At 41.4% G+C, this 19,667-nt stretch overlaps 2 protein-coding genes and 1 long non-coding RNA gene across 17 annotated transcripts in view; 2 read left to right on the forward strand and 1 right to left on the reverse strand.

The window, feature by feature from the left end:
- On the forward strand, positions 1 to 10,759 carry LOC139073556 (uncharacterized). Its single transcript, XR_011522439.1, has 3 exons — positions 1 to 238; positions 1,625 to 1,738; positions 10,677 to 10,759. It is a non-coding gene; the product is annotated as an uncharacterized lncRNA (long non-coding RNA).
- LOC103554193 (zinc finger protein 84-like) lies at positions 3,121 to 13,539 on the reverse strand. Of its 4 annotated transcripts, none has more exons than XM_070558420.1 (6): positions 13,440 to 13,539; positions 11,337 to 11,368; positions 10,524 to 10,704; positions 6,340 to 6,466; positions 5,954 to 6,046; positions 3,121 to 5,371 (listed from the first exon to the last, which is right to left on the reverse strand). In XM_070558420.1, exons 3-6 carry the CDS (start codon positions 10,536 to 10,538, stop codon positions 3,723 to 3,725), a joined length of 1,884 nt encoding a protein of 627 aa, XP_070414521.1. In that variant the 5' UTR covers positions 10,539 to 10,704; positions 11,337 to 11,368; positions 13,440 to 13,539; the 3' UTR covers positions 3,121 to 3,722. The 4 variants fall into 4 exon arrangements, with proteins under 4 accessions (XP_070414521.1, XP_008523358.1, XP_070414523.1 ...); XM_008525136.2 differs by having other exon boundaries at positions 13,050 to 13,469; XM_070558422.1 differs by lacking the exon at positions 13,440 to 13,539 and adding an exon at positions 12,487 to 13,424.
- ZNF613 (zinc finger protein 613) overlaps positions 13,363 to 19,667 on the forward strand; it is a 19,266-nt gene continuing 12,961 nt past the window's right edge. For 2 of the 12 annotated variants that reach the window (XM_070558395.1, XM_070558398.1), the window contains exons 1-2: positions 13,562 to 13,725; positions 16,702 to 16,812. Coding sequence is in view for 1 of the 12 variants with exons in the window: in XM_070558390.1 (XP_070414491.1) it covers positions 16,270 to 16,302; positions 16,702 to 16,812 (144 nt within the window). In the remaining 11 variants the exon portion in view is untranslated. Of the gene's footprint in view, positions 13,726 to 15,979; positions 16,303 to 16,701; positions 16,813 to 19,667 lie in introns of those variants that run through there. The other 10 variants (XM_070558393.1, XM_070558396.1, XM_070558394.1 and 7 more) reach the window with 8 other exon arrangements.

A 19,667-nucleotide genomic window follows, 5' to 3' on the forward strand; every position in this document is an offset into this window, starting at 1 on the left:
ACGCTCTGGCTTCTATGGCTTCTATTTAGAAGTCACAATCTCTTTCCCTCTCATTTCATTGACCAAAGCAAATCATATGATGAGATGTAACTTCAAATGGATAGAGAAATACAATCCTTCCAAGTACCCAGAAGGAGAAAGATCTGGAATACTTATGAACACCCCTAATGACTATCACAGCACTTTACAAAGACTGAACTATTCCAAGTGTGGAAATGGAAATGGCAGCAGGAATGAGGTACAATTGTGCGTATGGCTGCAGGTTATAGAATGTTTATTAGCATTTAAATCAGAGGGTCTGGCAGGTGTTGGAAACACATCTGTAGTTACTGACAAAACCAGGGACATCATGGTTAAATTGCTGGATTAAAGGACAAGTCACTGATTTTAACACAATATTTTGTAACATCTTCTGAACCCACATATGTTGGGGTAGCCTCACACTGGTGATCCAACCTGGATATCTGGCTCAAGGGATAAAGGGTTACTCAGCAAAGTCAAATGTGTACCTTTGCCTTCTGTCTTCTACCAGTGTTTTTACAGCTCTCTAGAGGACTTTGGGTTCCTTGTTTTTATTTTTCATTATAAAAACTCGAGTCATATAAAAAATGGAATTCTTAATTCCTGTGTCCCCACCACCTAGCATCAATATCATGCCTTCCATCCATCAAGATTATTTTTGCAATTGGGGGATTTTGAGATAAACCACTAATCTTTGGGTTTATGTAATCTGATGCTGAGTGTAGGACAAGTCTTGACGGCAAAATGCCAAAAGCACCTGAATCCACTCGATGATAATAAAGGGCCGCAAGGAGACCACCACCAGATAAGTCCTCTGCAGATACATCTTCAAGATGCCAGTTCTCCTGAAAACCCACTGCCACTTTCAGGCCTGTTGCCTGTTATGATAGGATGGGGAGGTAAACTTGGAGGGGCCTGTACCATGTAATGAGAAGAAATGATGAGAAACGTTTAAAGATTTATTCTTTTTGACATGGCCTTGAGATGTTTTCCCACCAGCTCCCACTCTGCTGATAACCAGCACAAGCTGAAAAAAAGATTAAGATTCTGTAACTCAAAATAGTCTTTCTCACTGTTCTATTTTCCTTGCACCCCAGACAGGCTGTAAGGAGAGAACTGATGGGGTCAGCAATACGATCATTAGCTACCAGTCTCACATCATAGTGAAACAGGATTCAGTTATAAATGACAGAATGCCAATCAGTTTGCCAAGCAAGAGGGAGTTTATTTAATTCCCAATCGCACAGGATCAAGATTAGGTTTAGAATTAAAATGCAACCTGGAGAAAGTAGGCTTTACTAACTCTTGGTTGTTATCCTATAGCAGTTACTTCCTTGAAAATAAGGTTTAAGAGTGAGTGTGAGAGATTGAGAGAATGAGCAAGAATGAGAAAAGATGAGTCAGGTATTTACCACCTTTCCAGTGGAAAGGTTCTTCCTACTGAGACCCACTTCAGTATTTTGAACATGTCAAGAAGCTGGGAAGTGCTTATCTCACCATGGGTACAGTGACTTTCTTCTTGGAAAGTGGTTGGGGTGGGAGCTCGTGAGGGACAAGGTGTGCAAAGACTCCCGATTCACTAAAATGATTTTGCTGCTTACAGGCAAGAATCTTCGTCTTCAACAGAACAGTGCCCTAGTCAACTTTCTGGGCTTCACACTCAAGACAATGGAGAGGTCCCAGTCACTCCTGAACAAATCCTTTGGAAATGCACACAGTAGGACAGTAGTATTTGTTTTGCTAACCAATATGTCACACTGTACTTGAGATTTCATTATCACCTGTCACATTCTGAAGATTCTCAAATCTTCCCCATGAGCAACACTGTCAGTTCCTGGGTTTGGAATAGAAAGTCTGTCAGTGCCCCTGGGATTAATGTTAGCCCTTCTTATTTATGTTTTTTTTCCCTTCATGCTATTTTGTATTGCCTAAGATGCATACAGCAGCATGTCTACATTGCTTATTGAAAATACGGAGACGGATGACTCACATGTTTTTACAAAGGCTAGTTTTGGCTATGTAACCAGCGAGTATAAAAGACCTCTCAGCAAACTTGTGCCTCGGTTCCCCTTGAAACTGAGAACTTCATATATATTTTGGTGGCTTGTGATTTGGAGATGAATAGTGTTCTATGTGACTGAAGAAGGTCCCTGGACTCTGCCTGCGTGTTGCAGAACATTTTGATGTTTACCTGTGTTTTATTTTCTTGTTTTTTGCCTCTCATGCTATATTGTAGCTTTTGACTTTCTTAGAGTCTATGTAAGTGTAACTTGCTGAGTCTTGGGACTCCAGTCAACCACCTTAAACTGGTGACTGCTGTAGTTGCAGTTCCCCCATCTTAATGGAAAGCGTTGTGCTCAAAAAGGAAATACAGTTTTGTAAAACTGAAATCAAGCTCATTGTATCTTAGGGCTTAATCCTCACTTAAGAAAAGAATTTATGAGACTTTCCAGCTACATGGTAGACAGGGATTAATAAAAATATCTCTAAAGTTTGGCATAAGCTCTTTCAAAAGGAAGCACATCTTGTGCAGTATGAGAGAAACAGAAGCCTATTTTATTTGACCATAGGAACAAGCCACATTGCCCAATCAAGCAATACCAGGACTAAAGCTAATATTGAATTTCCATCTTCTGATATCAGGGACTATCAAACTGTTTAGAAGTCAAAGGGGTATAATACCCGTGAAGAGTTACCATCTTCAAACCCTAAATATCTGGCTGGTTTAGAAGAAACAAAATTCTGTATAAAGATGATGGCTTCTACTGTATTTCATCCAATCTAAGGTACCTTTGGTTGTACGATGCACCACTATTTTAGGTACGACGTTCTCCATGTAAATACATCAGGCCCTCAACTTTATGCGGCATTTTAACAGCATTGTTAATATGCGGGGAAAAATTTCCTCTTAGAATCGATGAAAAAAAGGAAGGCTCAAAATCTTCCAGGCCCATTTACTAATACCAGCAAATAGTGGAGTAACGGTGGTGGTGGGGGGTGCTATTCAGTATTTTATTAAGATTTCCTACTAAAATAATGAATCACGTCGTTCAACTACAACTTACGTAGCATTGTAATGATAGAAACACTCAATGCAGATATTCTAAGGAAAAGGTTTATGGACATTTAAGCACATGGACCAGGGAGTCACAATTGTTATATTAACACATGCAATTCCCAAATATGAACAATCTTTATAATAAAAATAGGTACAAAACACATCTCTTCACATCGTTCTGATATAATTTTTTCTGTTTTCTGACAAGCGTATTTATTTACATATTTAATACTTTCTATAATGCTTATTATGTCACAATTGCAGAAAATGATTTCCCTCATAAAATGATGCCCATGAAAGCATGATTCCCCAGTTCTTTAAAGCACGGAATTATTTCCTCAGTGGCAATTCTCTGATACTGATGTAGCTGAATATCATGCCAACAACATCCCCACAATCACTACATACAGAGATGTTCCTTCCTATTTATTTCCTCTGGGCTACATTTGATTGATACTTATTGGGAATGGTACTTCCTCCTGCCTGGCATTCTAGCCAGTACCATTCTCTAACAAGTAATGAGCTGTGAGTTTCAAAAGAAAGTGTGTCCACATCTGCTGCATTCTCAAGGTTTCGCTCCTATGTAAACTCTGGTGTAATGAGCTATTTACTCTCAATAACAACTTTTGGATATTTCCTCCATTCATGATTTCTCTCCTCTATGAGTTTTCTGATGTAAAATGAGGCTGAATTTGTGGGAGAAAGTTTTCCAACACTGACCGCATCCATAAGGTTTCTCACCTGTGTGAGTTCTTTGATGTATAATAAGATGTGACTTCTGGGCAAAAGATTTCTGACATTCGCTGCATTCATGGGGTTTCTCTCCTGTGTGTGTTTTCTGATGTAAAATGAGGCTAAATTTGATAGGAAAAGTTTTCCCACATTCACTGCATCCATAGGGTTTCTCTCCTGTATGGATTCTCTGATGAATAATGAGGCTAAACTTGTGAGAGAAAGTTTTCCCACATTCGAGGCATTCATAAGGTTTCTCTCCCGAGTGAATTCTCTGATGAATAAGGAGATATGATTTCCGGCTGAAGGCTTTGTGGCATTCACTGCATTCATAAGGTTTCTCTCCGGTGTGAGACCTCTGATGAATAGTGAGGTGTGACTTTTGGGTGAAAGCTTTCTGACAGTGACTGCATTCATAGGGTTTCTCACCTGTATGTGTTCTTTGGTGTAGGATGAGACTAAACTTGATGGAGAACATTTTTCCACATTCACCGCATGCATAGGGTTTCTCTCCTGTATGAGTTCTCCAGTGAGTATTGAGGAGTGACTTTACACTAAAGCCTTTCCCACATTCACTGCAATTATAAGGTTTCTCTCCTGTGTGAGTTCTCTGATGTCTGATGAGCTCAGATCTCTGGATAAAGGCTTTCCCACATTCATTGCATCCGTAGGGTTTTTCTCCTGTATGAGTTTTTTGGTGTAAAATGAGGCTAAACTTAAGGGGGAAGGTTTTCCCACATTCATCACAACCATAGGGTTTCTCTCCTGTGTGAGATCTCTGATGAATAATGAGCTGTGACTTGTTGCTGAAGCTTTTCTGACATTCGCCACATCTGTAGGGTTTCTCTCCCATATGAGTTCTTTGATGTAAAGTGAGTTGTGACTTATCGCTGAAGCCTTTCTGACATACGTGACATGCAAACCATTTCTCTCCTGTGTGAGTTCTCTGATGCTTATTAAGGCATGACTTATCAGTAAAGGCTTTCCCACATTTATTACATACATAAGGTTTCTCTCCTGTATGGGTTCTCTGGTGTAAAATTAGATGGGACTTCCGGCTAAAGGCTTTCTGACATCTACTGCAACCGCAGGGCTTCTCTCCTGTGTGTGTTCTCTGATGCTGAATGTGGTCCGACTTCTGGGAAAAGGCTTTCCTGCAGAAACTGCAGTTATAGTGTTTCTCTCCTGTCTGAGTTTTCCAATGTTTAACAAGCTGTGACTTACGGTGGAAAGCCTTTACACATTCATTATATTCACTGTATTTTTCTCTGGTATAAACTTTCTCATGCTTAGTATAAAGACATAAATTGTCACATCCATTAAATTCAACATCATTTCTTTCATAGCTTTTATTCTGAATAATGTACTCTAGATTAAGTTTCAAATGTTTCCCAAGTATGTCAAAGGTAGGAGATCTTTGTGCTAAAGGCACATCTAGGTTTAAGCTTGGAGAAGATGTTTTTCCAAATGCATTATTTTTGTGGTGACTCTCCAGAGTTTCAAGGTTGCCTTGGCTTTTTTGGTGCCAGTCTGTCTGATTATCAGCTTTCCAGGTGTTGTCTAGAAAGGAGACCAATGAATCCAAAATGACCATGTAACAGAAGGAGTAGAATCTCATAGCAAAGGCCAAGGAGAGAAGAGGAAATAAGACTGTGGGTATACAACGAAAGTCTGAGACATTTGTAAGTAGAAGAAGGAAAAAAAAATGGGCTACGAGAAGTATGGGAGACATACAAAATGAGGAGAAGAGAGAATTTATGAATGCCTGAGTATATAAGCAAAGAGAGCTATAACCATCGTCCAGGGAGATGGAAAGAAGAAGACAGGTAAACTGAGGATGCAGGGAGAAAGATTAACTAAAAGAGCAAGTTCCAAGAACTAGGGAGGGATTTGACCAGAATACATAAAAGAAGGAAATGTATTCTTTCAAAAAGCAAGCAAAAGAGCACTAATAAATAGAGAGATCAAAAAGTGGAATCAATATTAACGGATGTGGGAGCTCACGCAAGCTGTTCTGAGTCACATTCAGAGCTTAAAAACTTCAAGAAGATTACTCCAAACGACCTTTCAGAGGTGCCTCCCTATTTCTGATCGACTGAGATTTTCCCTCCATTTATCCCACAGGGCTGGTCTTTCACTCACCTGGATGAGTCTGACTCTGGATTTCCTCCTCTATTCTCCATGGTGTTCCTTGCTCCAGCTGGTAGACTGCATCTGCTTTGGTAACTTGATACCCTATCCAAGGAAAATTATAGAGGACCCATAGACCCAAAAACTTGGGCTACAAGGCCTCTGAGAAATGGGGAAGATTACACTTAAGGGGCTGAACACTGCATCTTGGCCAAGTAAAGGGCTTTTACTTTGGAAGAGAGAGAAAAACACTCTGTCAGAGGCCAGAGACATACTAAAATCCATGATGTATGGAACACAAGTCTAAAAAGTATGGCTCTTGTAAGGTTCCACTCTTTCATCACCGAGAAAGGAAAGGCAATCGACTGCCTATGTTATCCAGGAAAAGCTCTGCTTACCCACTGATACTAGGTTGCTATAATTTTCCAACATCACATCTTGATACAAGTTCTTCTGAATGGGGTCCAGGAGCTGCCACTCCTCCCAGGTGAAAACCACAGCTACATCCTTGAACGACAGTGAGCCCTGTAATAGAACATTCCTATTCATTCTAAAGGGATTATCACTGGTTAATATTATGAAGATAGATAAGAATTTCTTATGATAATTTTTCACATGGTAAGTATGTGACTGCTTTCCATATAACTAGTTTTGCATTATACTTTGTAGGAAAAACCAATTTTTTATTTAAAATATCCTCTCTCTGTTCTTCCAATCGTTCACTGACTCACATGTTCATTCATTCACAAAAGAGAAATAGAATAGAGCGTGCTTAAATCCTTTAATCTAGAAACCATTTACAACCCACGTGTATGCAACTATATGTCAGGCACTGTATTAGGCACTCCTTTATAACTAAGACTCACTCCTACCTTGAAGGAGCATACTAGCTTGCCAAGAGAGAAATGTAAGTGCATGAGAGTACAATATATTTATATGGTGCAAGTAAGAAATATAAACCACGGGCCATGGTTAAGTTCGCATGCTCCACTTTGGCAGCTCAGGGTTCACCGGTTCGGATCCCAGGCGCGGACCTATGCATTGCTTTTCAAGCCATGCTCTGACAGGCATCCCACATATAAAATAGAGGACGGTTGGCACAGATGTTAGCTCAGGGCCAATCTTCCTCAGCAAAAAGAGAAGGATTGGTGGTGGATGTTAGCTCAACGTTAATCTTCCTCCAAAGAAAAGAAAAAGAAAGATATATAAACCATGCAGGCACCAACGGGGAGGAGAAAAATCACGAGGGTTAAACTTCACAAGGGTGAATCTGGAACCAATTCTCACGAAATCAACTGCATGCTTTACAATGAGCTGCAGAGAGGAGAGGTGGCATGGCACTCCAGAAGGAAGTAACCCAAACGACAGCACAGTGAAACCAGGAGCCTTCAGAACACTGCAAATACATTTCTTCCTAAGTTGTTGTGAGATTAAATGACTGAATTTGGAGCAAACAGAGCACACTGTAGGAACTCCAAAAAATTTTCACTTACTCCTATTTGTTATTTATATGCTGATATGGAGAGAATTCCAAGGTATGCGATTAAGAGCACATAATAAGTTACAGAAAAGTACATAAACTGCAACCTCAATTATGACAATGTGGGTATTTAGGTTCTGTGCAATAAAGGGTTAATCCAGAAGCTGTGGGTTGCCCATGCCCTGTACATTCCAAAGAAAGACCTGTTGCCAAGAGGACTAGCCCTTGACTTGCTGCTGGGAGAGAACCTCTGAACCCCTGGAATATCCAGCCTGATAAATGTGTTTTCATATTCCGGAGGCCCTGGGCTATGCTGTATCAGTTCAACTTCTGAGGGGCTGGAGACTGAGTGGCTAAGGTCAGTCCTGTATGCTGAATGCCTATGTTGACAGACTCCCAATAAAACCCCTGGACACTCAGGCTCAGGAGAGCTGCTCTGGTTGGCAACATTTTGCACCTGTTGTCACACATCATTGCTGGGAGAAGGAAGTGCTGTTCATGCTACTCCACTGGGCCAGGACAACTGGAAGCTGATGTCTGGTGTCTCCTGGACTCTATGTATCCTTGCCTTCGCTGATTTTAATCTGTATCTTTTCACTGTAATAATCCATAACTGTGAGCATAACAGCTTTTTTGAGGCCTGTGAGTTGAGTCTTACAGAATGATTGAAACTCACAATGGGCCCGGGACCCCCAACTCAAATTCATACAAATTCACATATGTAAATGCTGACAAGGGAAGTCAGAAGATAACACATAAAAGGTTTTAGGTTATTTACCTTGAGGGTGGTGAAAAAGGATGATGGGGGACTTTCAGGTTTTGCTTTATAAACTTTTGTACTATTTGAAATTGTGACATTGAGAATATTTTAAGCTTCACTAATGCAATCGGAAATTTTTTAAATAGAAGAAATAGTAAGTATTGACTATGAACTGAGAGTTGATGATGCATTTTGGGATGTGAAGAGATTATGAAGGGAATATTCTAAGACTTCACTAGTAAATGTAACTTGGAAATGTTTGCTAGTCAATATAAAGTGGAATTTCTCACCCTCAGCACGACAGACATTTTGGGCTGGATAATTCTTGTGGTGGAGGCCTGTGACATACACTGTAGGATGTTTAGCAGCATTCCTGGCCTTTGTTCAATAGATCCCATTAGCATCCCTCCCCAGTTGTGACAATCAAAAATGTCTCCAGAAATTGTCAAATATCCCCTGGGGGACAAAATCATCCCCAATTGAAAACCACTGATTTAAATAAAAAAAGGAATTTTGAGTGCTGTTTCTGGAAGACCCTTTGATGGGCTGTTTGAAGACGTCACCACAGAATCCATCCATTCTTCTTGATAATCTAGGTTTTATCCCTGGATAAAGTCAGACAACCAGGAAGCTGTGATTTGGGCTGTACTGTTTTGAAACCCTGAAGCACTGAGTGTGGCTTTGGTATGACACCACTGGTTTATGTGAGAACTGCTGAGAAATAACCAAAGGAAACTTACCACTTTATCAGTGGTTTGCTATTGAGGGCACTGAGCACTACATAATCTAAATAATAATGACACATCACAGAAATTTCTTCCTACTTAAGTGACATGAATGATTTACTTTTCTAGAGGAGCTTTCTCCTTAAGGAAAGGTAAATCACTGATTTTTTATTATGGCCATGTGGTAGATTATATTTCCCAAAGACAGCAACAATAGCATCTCACATTCCAAAACACCTGAAAACCTTCTGCCACTCCGCCATGAAGAGGTGCAGCCTATTCCCCTCCCTGTGAATCTAGCTGGTCTTAGTGACTTGCTCATAAGCAACAAAATGCTGTAAAAGTGGCAGTGCACAACTTCTGAGGCTAAGGCAGAAGAGGCCGTGCACCTTCAGTGTGGTTCTCTCAGAATCCAGCCTCGTGCTGTGAGAAGCCCATGCTACACAGAAGGCCATGCCTAAGTACTCCGGTCAACAGCCTCAGTTTAGCCTAGATTTTGAGTCATGTCATCCTGAATAGCAGACACGGGAATGAGGAAGCCTCCAGAAGATTCCAGTCCCCAACCTTTTGTGTCTTCCCAGCTGACATTCCAGACATCATGGTGTGGAGGCAAGCCAGCAGTAAAGGATTAACACAGCGAGTCTGGGTTGTCCACATCTCGCACGTGACAAATAAAGGTTGGGCTCTGTCTGTGGGAAGCAACCTCTAAGCCCTTGAAATATCTCTGTTTACTGGGAGCCTTGGGCCGCACCAGATAGTCTACGCTATCAGTGTGATTTATGGTGGGGGCCTTGGGCCACACTGTAGCAGCCTGGCTTCTGACAGGGCTGGAGACTAAGACCAGCCATTCATGTAGTCAGCTATGCCTGTGTGACTGACCATAAATAAAAACCCTGGACACTAAGGCTTGAGTGAGCTTCCCCTGACTGGCAATACTCAATGTGTGTTGTTACACCTCATTGTTTGGAAAATTAAACACTGTCCACATGACTCTACCGAGAGAGAACAACTGGAAGCTTTCGCCTGGTATTTCCTAGACCTGGCCTTAAGCACCTTTCTCTGCTGCTGATTTTAATCTGAATTATTTTGCTGTAATAAACTATAATCAAGAGTATAACAGTTTGCTGCGTACTGTGAGTTCTTTCTAGCAAATCGTTGATCTTGGAACCCAAGAACATTCAAGCCATCACCGTGGGGTCCTGACTTACTTCCTGACCCACTGAATCCATGAGGATGATGAAAATAAATGTACACCACTAGGTTTTGGGGTGGCTTGTTATGCAGCAATAGCTAAGTGGAACAAGGAATACTAGAGACAAGTTTGCAGCTCAATTTTATTAACTATTTAGAACCTCATGGGCTATAATCTATGTTCTAACTTTAAACAATTATATAAACATAAGATTTTCATAGTCTCATTGCAACGTGGCTGTGAAGTTGATCTTTTGCCTCAGTATTTTTCCTGAATTGTGACATCTATCCTTTCATGCTGTATCTAGTATAGAGTAGTCTTCATAAATATTAGATAAATATATTCTTTCAATATGTGTATTATTAAACCTCCTCAAATCCACTGGAAAGACAAATGGAAAATAAATATATAAAGAAACAACTCACTTGGGACTTGAACATTTTCTGGAGCCCTTAGACACAGCCAGCAACTCTAATATCTGCTCTGTTGTTGATTCTGGGCTCTTCTCTGAAGCTCTAACTGGTCTCTGGTCAAGCATGTAGTGTTGATCTTGGTACCTTCACTTCTTTCCCTCATAGGAACTACATAATCCCGGGAAGCCAGGACCTGGCGATTACAGAAATTCACTGCTATAATAAACTGCAACTATGAGTAAAACAGGTTTTTCAGAGTTGTGTGAGTCCTTATTTGTAGGTATGTACGTATTTTAGATACACACACATTTATGAATATCTAAAATTTAACTGTATTTTCTTCAGCTGGTAGGTTAATAGGGTAGTCTAAAGAAAAAAAAGTAATACATATTACCCAATGGTTTACTTTATAAGAAACATATAATTATTTTATAATAAAGAAACACAAATGAAGCTATCTTCATTAAATTATGTAATTGTACCAAAACTGTACTCAAAACTAAACCGACATTTAGAGAAAGACTGTTATAAAGACATAGGGTGAAAACAAAGTCAAATGAGAAAATTTTAAAAGCCTAAAAAGTCCAGAGAAACAGGTACAAACACCAGAATAATACTTGCTAAACTGTCTTGGGTACCTATTATGTGCTAGGTACTTTAATTGTCTGAGTAGTTGGTAGTGATTTTTTTTTAAATGAATGGGAAAAGAATCTCAGAGAGGTTGAGAAACTTGCCCAAGTTCACACCGTAAGTGGCAGAATATAGATAGAAACCTACGTCAGCCCAAATCCAAATTGTATATTCTTTTCTCTGAGCTAAACTTACCTGCAGGTGTTCTGACCACTTATCTGGAAAACCTGCAAGAATGAATTGAAACACATTAGTAAAATAAGAGTTCAGCGAGGAAATGAAAGAGAAAATATTTTTTTAAATTAGCTGCTTTTATATCTACCAGAAAATAAAAAATAATAAAAGTACAAGGGAAAGAGAAGCTATTTGCAGCAAACATAGATATAGTCTAAGGAATAAACTTAACAAGTAATGTCCAGATCCATATGAGTAGTTCAATACGTCAAGTCTATGCAAATTATTGCAAAGATTTGAAGTAACTTCAGTCAACATTGCAAGAAGATCCACAACATAGAATACCATGCAGCTATCAACAAGACTTTGTACCAAAAGTCAGTAATACTGGAACAATTTTATCACACAAGGCTATGTTTCTTTTAAGAAGCAAATTACAAACTACATATGCAGTGTTATCACAGCCTTGTAATAAAATGAGTCATAGAAAAGTATGGAAAAGGAAATATACCAAAATTTTAACACTGTGTATCTCTGGCTATCAGGATTTTGGATGTAGGAATGTCCTCTCACGTATGTGGAGGACCAAGAAGGGAAGATCCCAGAGAAATATGCAGCAAATTTGGAAGCCAGAGGGCCAGACACCACATCTTTTCATAATAAGCATTTTACTTTAGATTTGTTTAGACCTTGATCATTTCAAAGCATTGTTCATTGTTGTGGAGACAGTGAGAGGAGGGTTTGGGTTAAGTTAGAAAGCAAGTTTTGAAGAAGGCACTAACACAACCTGTGAGAAGTCAATAAGCTTTAAAACCCTCCAAAACGCAGAGACCTCTCAAGCTCCAACTCCCATAAATCTCTTGGGTGTCAATGCCTAATGGCATCATACCCAAAATATGGACCACACAGCTACTTCAGTTCATAGTTGATGAGTTCTGTCAGATTGTCACTGGTCTATCCAGACCCAAACACTCAGACCCCCATGACTCTCAATGACCATTGGAGACCCTCAAACACAAGAAACAAAGCTGCCCCAAGCAGCTGTCAACATGCACAAGGCCACTCCATTTACTGACCACCCCCAATGATGGCCCAGTCACTGACCTCCTCCCCTAAGTCTGTCCCAAACATGGACCTAAGCCAAAAACATCGAAAACACTGAACTACCTACCAAGGATATCTCATCCACTGACGTCCCTTCACGGACACTCCCATTAGTAAGCACTCCCAAGGACGTCCCAATCACTGACCCGGTCAACTGATCTTCTTCCAGGGATGCTCCAGTCGCTGACATCCCCCTCCAAGGCCGCCTTAACAACTGATCTTCCCCCAGAAAACTTTTCAGGCACCGACACATCCTCAAGGGCACCCCAATTCCTGACATCCTTCAAAGACACCCCAATCACCGACCTATCCCCCAAGTGCATCCCAATCACAGAACCACCCCCTAGGTCACGCCAATCACTGCTTTGCCTCCAAGACTGCCCCAGACACTCACCCCCTCCACAGAGGCTAACCCCGAGCCTCTCCAATCTTCCTCCATGCCACTCGAATCCCCGACCATCCCGTTCCCTCAATCACGGAATGCATCCCCCGCCCCACAGCGGCTGGCTCCTCTCAAGGACTCCCCACAGCCCTCCTCTATCACAAACCACAAATCTCCACAAACCCAGCTCAACCTGACTCCGCTCCCAAAACAAGAAAATGAGACCCCTCAAGAGAGTCTTCGCGCACCAGCTGGGTGGGTAGAAAAAGCCACGGTCCACCAATTCCGCTTCAGACTCAAGAAACCCTGCTGTTCCACCTCACTGGTCAAGTTTAACTTCTGTGGCACCCGAGTCTGCGGGCTGCCAACCACCACCCCGGGACGTCCTTCCACGGACAAACATTCGGTTCAGCTTTCAGGTCTTTCAGACAAAGACATTATGAGAGAGTATGGCGGCGCCCTGTTAGCGGATTTACATGGGAGCCGCCATCTTGGAAGACCGTCCGTACAACCACTTTCCTGCCCACGAAAACGTTACTTGTCCGCGTTACGTCAATCACCAGCATCCCCAAGGGCGATGTGCGTGCTCTAGCCCGTCTATGGGGGCCCAGAGGTCCATCCCCTTCAGCAAGGCTCACCAAGCCCAAAAATGTCCGCCTTCCCTCTTTGCCGCTGGTACGTGCGCAGCAGCCCAACGCTACAGTGGGCGCGGCCATCTTGATAAAGGTGCACATATCCGTACAGGAAAGGAAGTCGTCCTTTAGAGGGCTGGGAGGAGGTGGAGAGAACTCTGGGAATGCTTCTGGAGGACAGAATAGGGTTTGGATAAGCCATGGTGGTACAAGGAAGGCAGCTTGACTCACTGTGGACAAAGAGTAAACAAATTGAGTTGAAGGAAAAGATCTTCTCCAACCAGGATTGCCGGTGGGTGGTAGGTGACGTGTCCTGGTGAAAGGTGAAGAGAAAGGACTCCTGGGAGGCTAGAGCTAAGAGAGAGGCCGGGGCTATGCTTTTAACCAAGGTGAGGGGTGGTGAAATGGGGAAGAACAGAAGCCCAGAAATAGTTGGTAGAAATTTTTGTGCAGGCTGTATCTCAACTCAAATGTTTTCACATATAATTTCTAGTGAAGAAGTGATTAGAACTGGAATTGTCGAGTCAAAGAGAATGAAAATTTTTAATTGGGTAGATAATTCTACATGGTTGTCCGAAAATGTTCTATTAATGAATGCTTTACTGGCTGCTACCCTTCCTTTCTCAAGAACTCCAACTTGAAACTAATAGCTGTTGACTGAAATAGAGTCCAGGTAGATATTAGTGGGGTTTATTCAGTAATCAAAGTGAGGAGTTTGAACCTGGGCAAACATATGTTGTTGCATACATCTGTATTCCGTTGTATGATATACCACAGTTTGCTTACCCGTTCATATATTGATGGACACCTGGATTGCTTTTTGTTTGGGGCTATTACGAATAAAGGTGCTATGAATATTCTTGTGTAGGTCTTTGTGAGGACATATCATTTCAGTCTTCTTGAGTAAATATCTAGGAGTGGAATTCCTGCCTCATAGGATTCTCAGTTTCATTTTGCAATTCTCTTAAGTTTAGGAGTTAGTTTTGTAAAGCTTTTTACCCTTTCAAAGCTTTGCATATTGTAAGTAACTTGGATATACTGATAATGGATTTTTCATTTGGGGACATTTTCTATAGGTTTATCATGAAGGAAGCTTGAAAACAACTCTCCTACAAACACACTCCTCCACGCCCAAGCATTTCCTTTCCCCCATTCTTCCATTATAGTTATTTGTTAATTTTGGTTGGATCAGATTTAGTGTTTACGTTATGATGACTCTGTAAATACTATTTATAGCTCAGCCATGTAGTATATGTAATCTAAACTGGGACCCCTCTCCCTGGTCTGTCAGGCGAATCTAGCAAGCAAGCTGCATGGGCTTAAAGTGAGTACATAAATCCATGCTGTATTGTGAAGCAGCCATGCAGGCCATCCTAAGCCTGTTAGATATGACCTTGAAACCCCACATCCCATGATAAAGACATCAGCTGGAGACATCCACAACAGGAAAACATAAAGGGTACCTCGATTTCACGTTTCCCAGCTGCATTTCTTAGAGATTGCGGGAAAAACTAACCACCCTGGTCCTTGCCTCCTTCCACACATAGATAACAATAATTCCCCAAGCCCTGTTTGATGCATAACTGAAAAGCTCATTTATGGTGTCTTTGAAGTACGTGAATATTAGATGTGTAAGCCCTTTTCTGCACATACACTGCTTTGTTAAAAAAAAGTATACAAACTACAGTCATATCTGTGGACCTTGGAGCAGTTCCTCAGAATACCCTGTTGGACTGTGTCCTGAGATTCGAATTCCTCACTTTGACTATCAAATAGACTCCTTTAATTAACCTTTCCCAAGACTCTTTATTTCAGTCGACAAATACTATGTTCACTTTTCCTCTCTTGCACAACTTTTTATTCTCCCTAGAGTTGTCTTACTTATTCCTTCCAGAAACTCTGGCCTTCAGTTCTGACAAAGCCCCGCCCTTGATACTGGCTCCACCCCTGGCACTAGGGAAGCCGGGTACTACAGGTGGAAAAACTCCCGCCTCTCATCGGATTCCCTCTCCCCATTGGCTCCGGACTGCTCTCCTCACCTTTAATGGTTGGTAACCATGTCCTGCCCGCAACGTTAAGCTAGCTTTCTGTGAATCACAGTTCTTCACTTCCTTTGATGGCGTTATCAGTATCTCCCTATAGTGAGTGCTTCTCCAGACTCTTTTCCATCCTTATAATAATATTCCTCCTGCCCTCCGCTTTCAGCCAGAAGCGTTCCTGAGGAATTTGCCTTTTGGCCTATACGATTGCTCTTTTTCCTGTGCTAAAAAGACATTTTGTACGGACACTAACTTCTAAGACGGCTGCGCCCCCTGGGTCGTGCCCAAATCTTTCTTTGTGCAACGTGGATTACTTCTCTCCACAGCTCTTGTGGTGGACGCAGCCCACCGCATGTTTGTCTTGTGTAACCTCGAGCCTCTGAAAATCAACGCAGTTTGCGGCGCAGGGTGTAAAGTGCCGAGAAATGGGGTTGTTTCAGTGGCTTTTCATCGTTCCGAGCCTTCCCTGTGTACTCTGGCCGGAAGGGCCGCTTTGCCTTCTGTACGTCAAATATTGAAAGATGGCCGCTCCCTGGGTCCGCGGCTACCTGGGCGCGGACATATTACCTCCCAGGGTAAAGCCGGAAATCCAAGTGTCCGTGCTCCGTACAAACGTCTCAGATCCTCGTCGGCCGCCGTAGGCGGGCGCGGAGGGTGGGCGAGGCTCGCCGCAGAATAAAGATTCACGGAAGGGCAGCTTCTAGGAGGTCGCGTTTGGGGTCACGAGGAAATCGGGGGTGTGTGTGGCTGTCTCGGTGGAGGAGGATGAGAGGGTCGAGGTGTCTGTGGGTGTCTGAATGGAGTGGAGTCCGTGGGCGGAGAAGAAGCAGGTGGGAGTCGGTGACTGGGGTGTCTGGTTGGGGTGCTTTTGGCGTCAGTCCTGAAGGATTCTGGTGGTCAGTGATTAAAGGCCTGTGGAGATCAACGATTTTAAGTCCGGGGTCAGAGTTTGGTCTCTGTAGTGCTCGGTGATCGAGGACTGGGGTGGGGAGTAGTTTTGTCAGTAAAAGCTGTGTGTGGTCCGGATTCGGGATTTAAGGTGCGGCTCAGTGACTGAGGAGCAGGGGCTCATGGTCAGTGCATCCGGGTGTCTGGTCCAGGTTTCCGGATTATACCAAGGGGGTGTGACTGCTGCTTGTGGGGGTCCAGCTGTGTCAGTCACTGAGAGGGCTGAAGCTGGTTGGTGCTGGTTTGAGGTTCCAACGTTCGTTTCCCCCTCGGTCCTTCAGGTCCTTGACCGCCTAGTTGGCGAATCGCGGTTGGCTTCCCACGTCTCTTCCTCTCGGCCCTGTAAATATGAAAGCTTCGTTGGAGATCGAGGATTAAGCACGTCTAAAGTGGTAAGGTTTCTGCTAAAGATGACGGTGTTGTCTTTCCTGCAAGTTGACTGTGTGTATGCGTACACACACACTCGTGTACATATTTGAGCATCATTCTAACGCAAGTAAAATAACATCTCTTACCCCTGTTCTGTTCCCCAGTGTAACGTTTGTTAAAGTTTTTCATGTATTTTCCTTTTAGTTTTCATTGTTCTATGCTTGATTTTCATAATTGCATTAAACTGCTGAAATATTGGTAAAATTCGCCTCGTCGTTTAATTTCATATCATAAAAATTGGTATAATAAAATTTTTTCTTTAAAAATTTTTTTAAAAAATTTCAGTAAAAGGCAAACCCATGCCGTTATGACTGAAATCACTCAATGTGTGCATTCATTTAGATACAATTTAAATGCTCAAAGATTCAGTTATCACTACTGGGAACAGGTTATGATTCTGCATTTACCCAAGGGTGTGGTTCCTTCTTTCTCATCTCCACCTTGATTTTTAATTTTTTTGCCATTATGAATGGTGTCTTTTTATTTTTGACCTTTTTGTTCTCTTCTTTCAGTTTACCATTACATAGAAGAGCAATTACTTAAAAATATTTTTGTTTCTGCTCATCTCATTGAACTCTTATTATTATGAGCTTCCCAGTTCCCATGATTTTATTCTGAAAATTTTCAACGTATAGCAAAATTTGAAGAATTTTACATTTGAATACTTGTATGTCTATCACCTAGATTTTATTGTCATGATTTTATTGTTTCCTTACCACATTACCTATCCATACTTCGCTCCTCGACTCGTCATTAATCCATCTTTTTACATTTTTGTGTATTTCAGCGTAAGTTGCAAACGTTTATACATTTCCCCTAAATACTTCAGTAAGTGTGTAATTAGAGGTCTACTCATAGCCTTTTTTTTCCCTAATAATAGCTTTATTATTCGTTTTTGGTACAATTCATCTGTTTAAAGTGTACAATTCTGTGGTTTTTAGTATATTCACAGTTATGTGCAACCGTCACCGGAGTCAATTTTAGAAGATTTTCGTCACTTTGAAAAGAAACCCTCTAGTTACCACCCCTTATCCTTCCATTCTCCCCACCTCCAAGCAACCACATACCTCCTTTCTGTCTCTGTGGATTTGCCTGTTCTGCACGTTTCGTATAACATGTGGTCTTTTGTGACCGGCTTCTTGTTTTGGAGGTTTCTCCTGTGGTAGCATGTATGCGTACTTCATTCCCTTTTTATTCCTGAATAATTTTCCCTTATGTGGCGATAACACATTGTGTTTTCCTTTCATCAGCTGATGGATCTTTGGCTTGCTTCCACGTTTGGGCTGATATAAATAATGCTGCCACAAACATTTGTGTGCAAGCTTTTGTGTGGACATGTTTTTACTTCTCTTGGATATAAACCTAGAGTGGAACTGCCGTGTCGTATGGTAAATATGTTTAACTGTTTGAGGATGTGCCAGACTGTTTTCCAAAGTGGCTGCACCATTTTACCTTCCCACCAGCAGTGTGTGAGGGTTCCACTTCCTCCAAATGGTCACCAAGACTTGTTATTTTCATGTTTTTATTATGCCATCCTAGTGGGTACGAAGTGATATCTCAGTTGTGGTTTTGATTTGTATTTCTCTGAAGACCAATGATGTTGAGCATCTTTTCATGTGCTTATGCTGTACATAACTTTGAGGTACGTGTCTTTTCACTAAATATATATTGTTAGCATTTTTAATAGCTGCATAGTATTTCACTGGTTGTGTCTACTTTTACTCACTCAATTAATTCTCTATTAATAGAGGTAAATAATACTTTCATATCAACTTTTCATGTGTGTGCCATTGTTTGCTTTGCAAAAATTCCTACAAGTGGATTTTTGGATTCTAATAATAACTCCTGAAAGTATTCAATACAAAGTGTTAAACTATTTCCCAAAAATATTCCGTCATGTAACGCTGCTATAAGTGTGTGTTTTGGAATGCTATCAATTTTTAGATATAAATTCTGTAATCAGCCATCTAAAAAGTTATTTTTGATAGATGTCCACTCAAATCACTGAAAGTCTTGACTTTTGCTTAATCATATTGGGGGAACTTCTTATGATTGCTTCCTGTTCTCTAATATTGATTAATCTTACTTTATTCTTTGTCAAATTAACTGGATAGCATTTCCAGAATAGTTATAGATAATGGTGGCAATCCTGCTCATCCAAGCCGTGCTCTTGGCTTTAGACAAAGTACTTATTGTTTCACTGGATATTTGCAGGATGTGTTTGATTTTTTTTTTTCAATTAAGGTGAAATTCACCAAATGTAAAATTAACCATTTTAAAGTCTGCTTTTAGTAAATTCACAGTGGTGTGCAACCACCACTTCTCTCTAGTTCCAGAACATTATTATCACCCCAAAAGGAGATCCTGTTCCCATTAAGCAGTCGCTCTGCATTTCCCCCTTCCCCAGACCTTGGCAACTGCCAATCTGCTTTCCGTCTCTATGGATTTACCTATTCTGGATATTGCATATACACGGAATCGTACAATATGTGACCTTTGCGTCTGGCTTGTTTCACTCACTCAGTACACTGTTTCCATGGTGTGTGTTATGTCCTGGGGTACTTCTTCACTGCTTAGCTAGGCCATTTACAACCCTGCCTTAGCCTTCATTTCTTGCTTGCACTGAGCATAGAGATCAGCCAGAGGGAAAGCTTAGGGTCTTCTCATGTCTTTTCTGAACAGGTTTCTTGCCCTGTGAATGTACGTGGCTTTATAAATTCCCCACTATACACTGGTGCTTTTGAATGGCCTAATTTCCCAAAGAAACTCTCTTCCTAGCTTTTCCTCCCAACCTTTCAGCTATGCCTCCGCTGTAATC

This window comes from Equus przewalskii, chromosome 9 (assembly GCF_037783145.1).
Source record: "Equus przewalskii isolate Varuska chromosome 9, EquPr2, whole genome shotgun sequence".
In the NCBI taxonomy this organism is placed as follows: Eukaryota; Metazoa; Chordata; class Mammalia; order Perissodactyla; family Equidae; genus Equus; species Equus przewalskii.

Coding starts and splice junctions, on each gene's coding strand:
- LOC103554193 (XM_070558420.1), bottom strand. Junction 6,047..6,339: donor TAGCAACCTAGTATCAGTGG/GTAAGCAGAGCT, acceptor TTCCTTGGATAG/GGTATCAAGTTACCAAAGCA. Junction 5,372..5,953: donor CCAGAGTCAGACTCATCCAG/GTGAGTGAAAGA, acceptor TCTCCTTTCTAG/ACAACACCTGGAAAGCTGAT.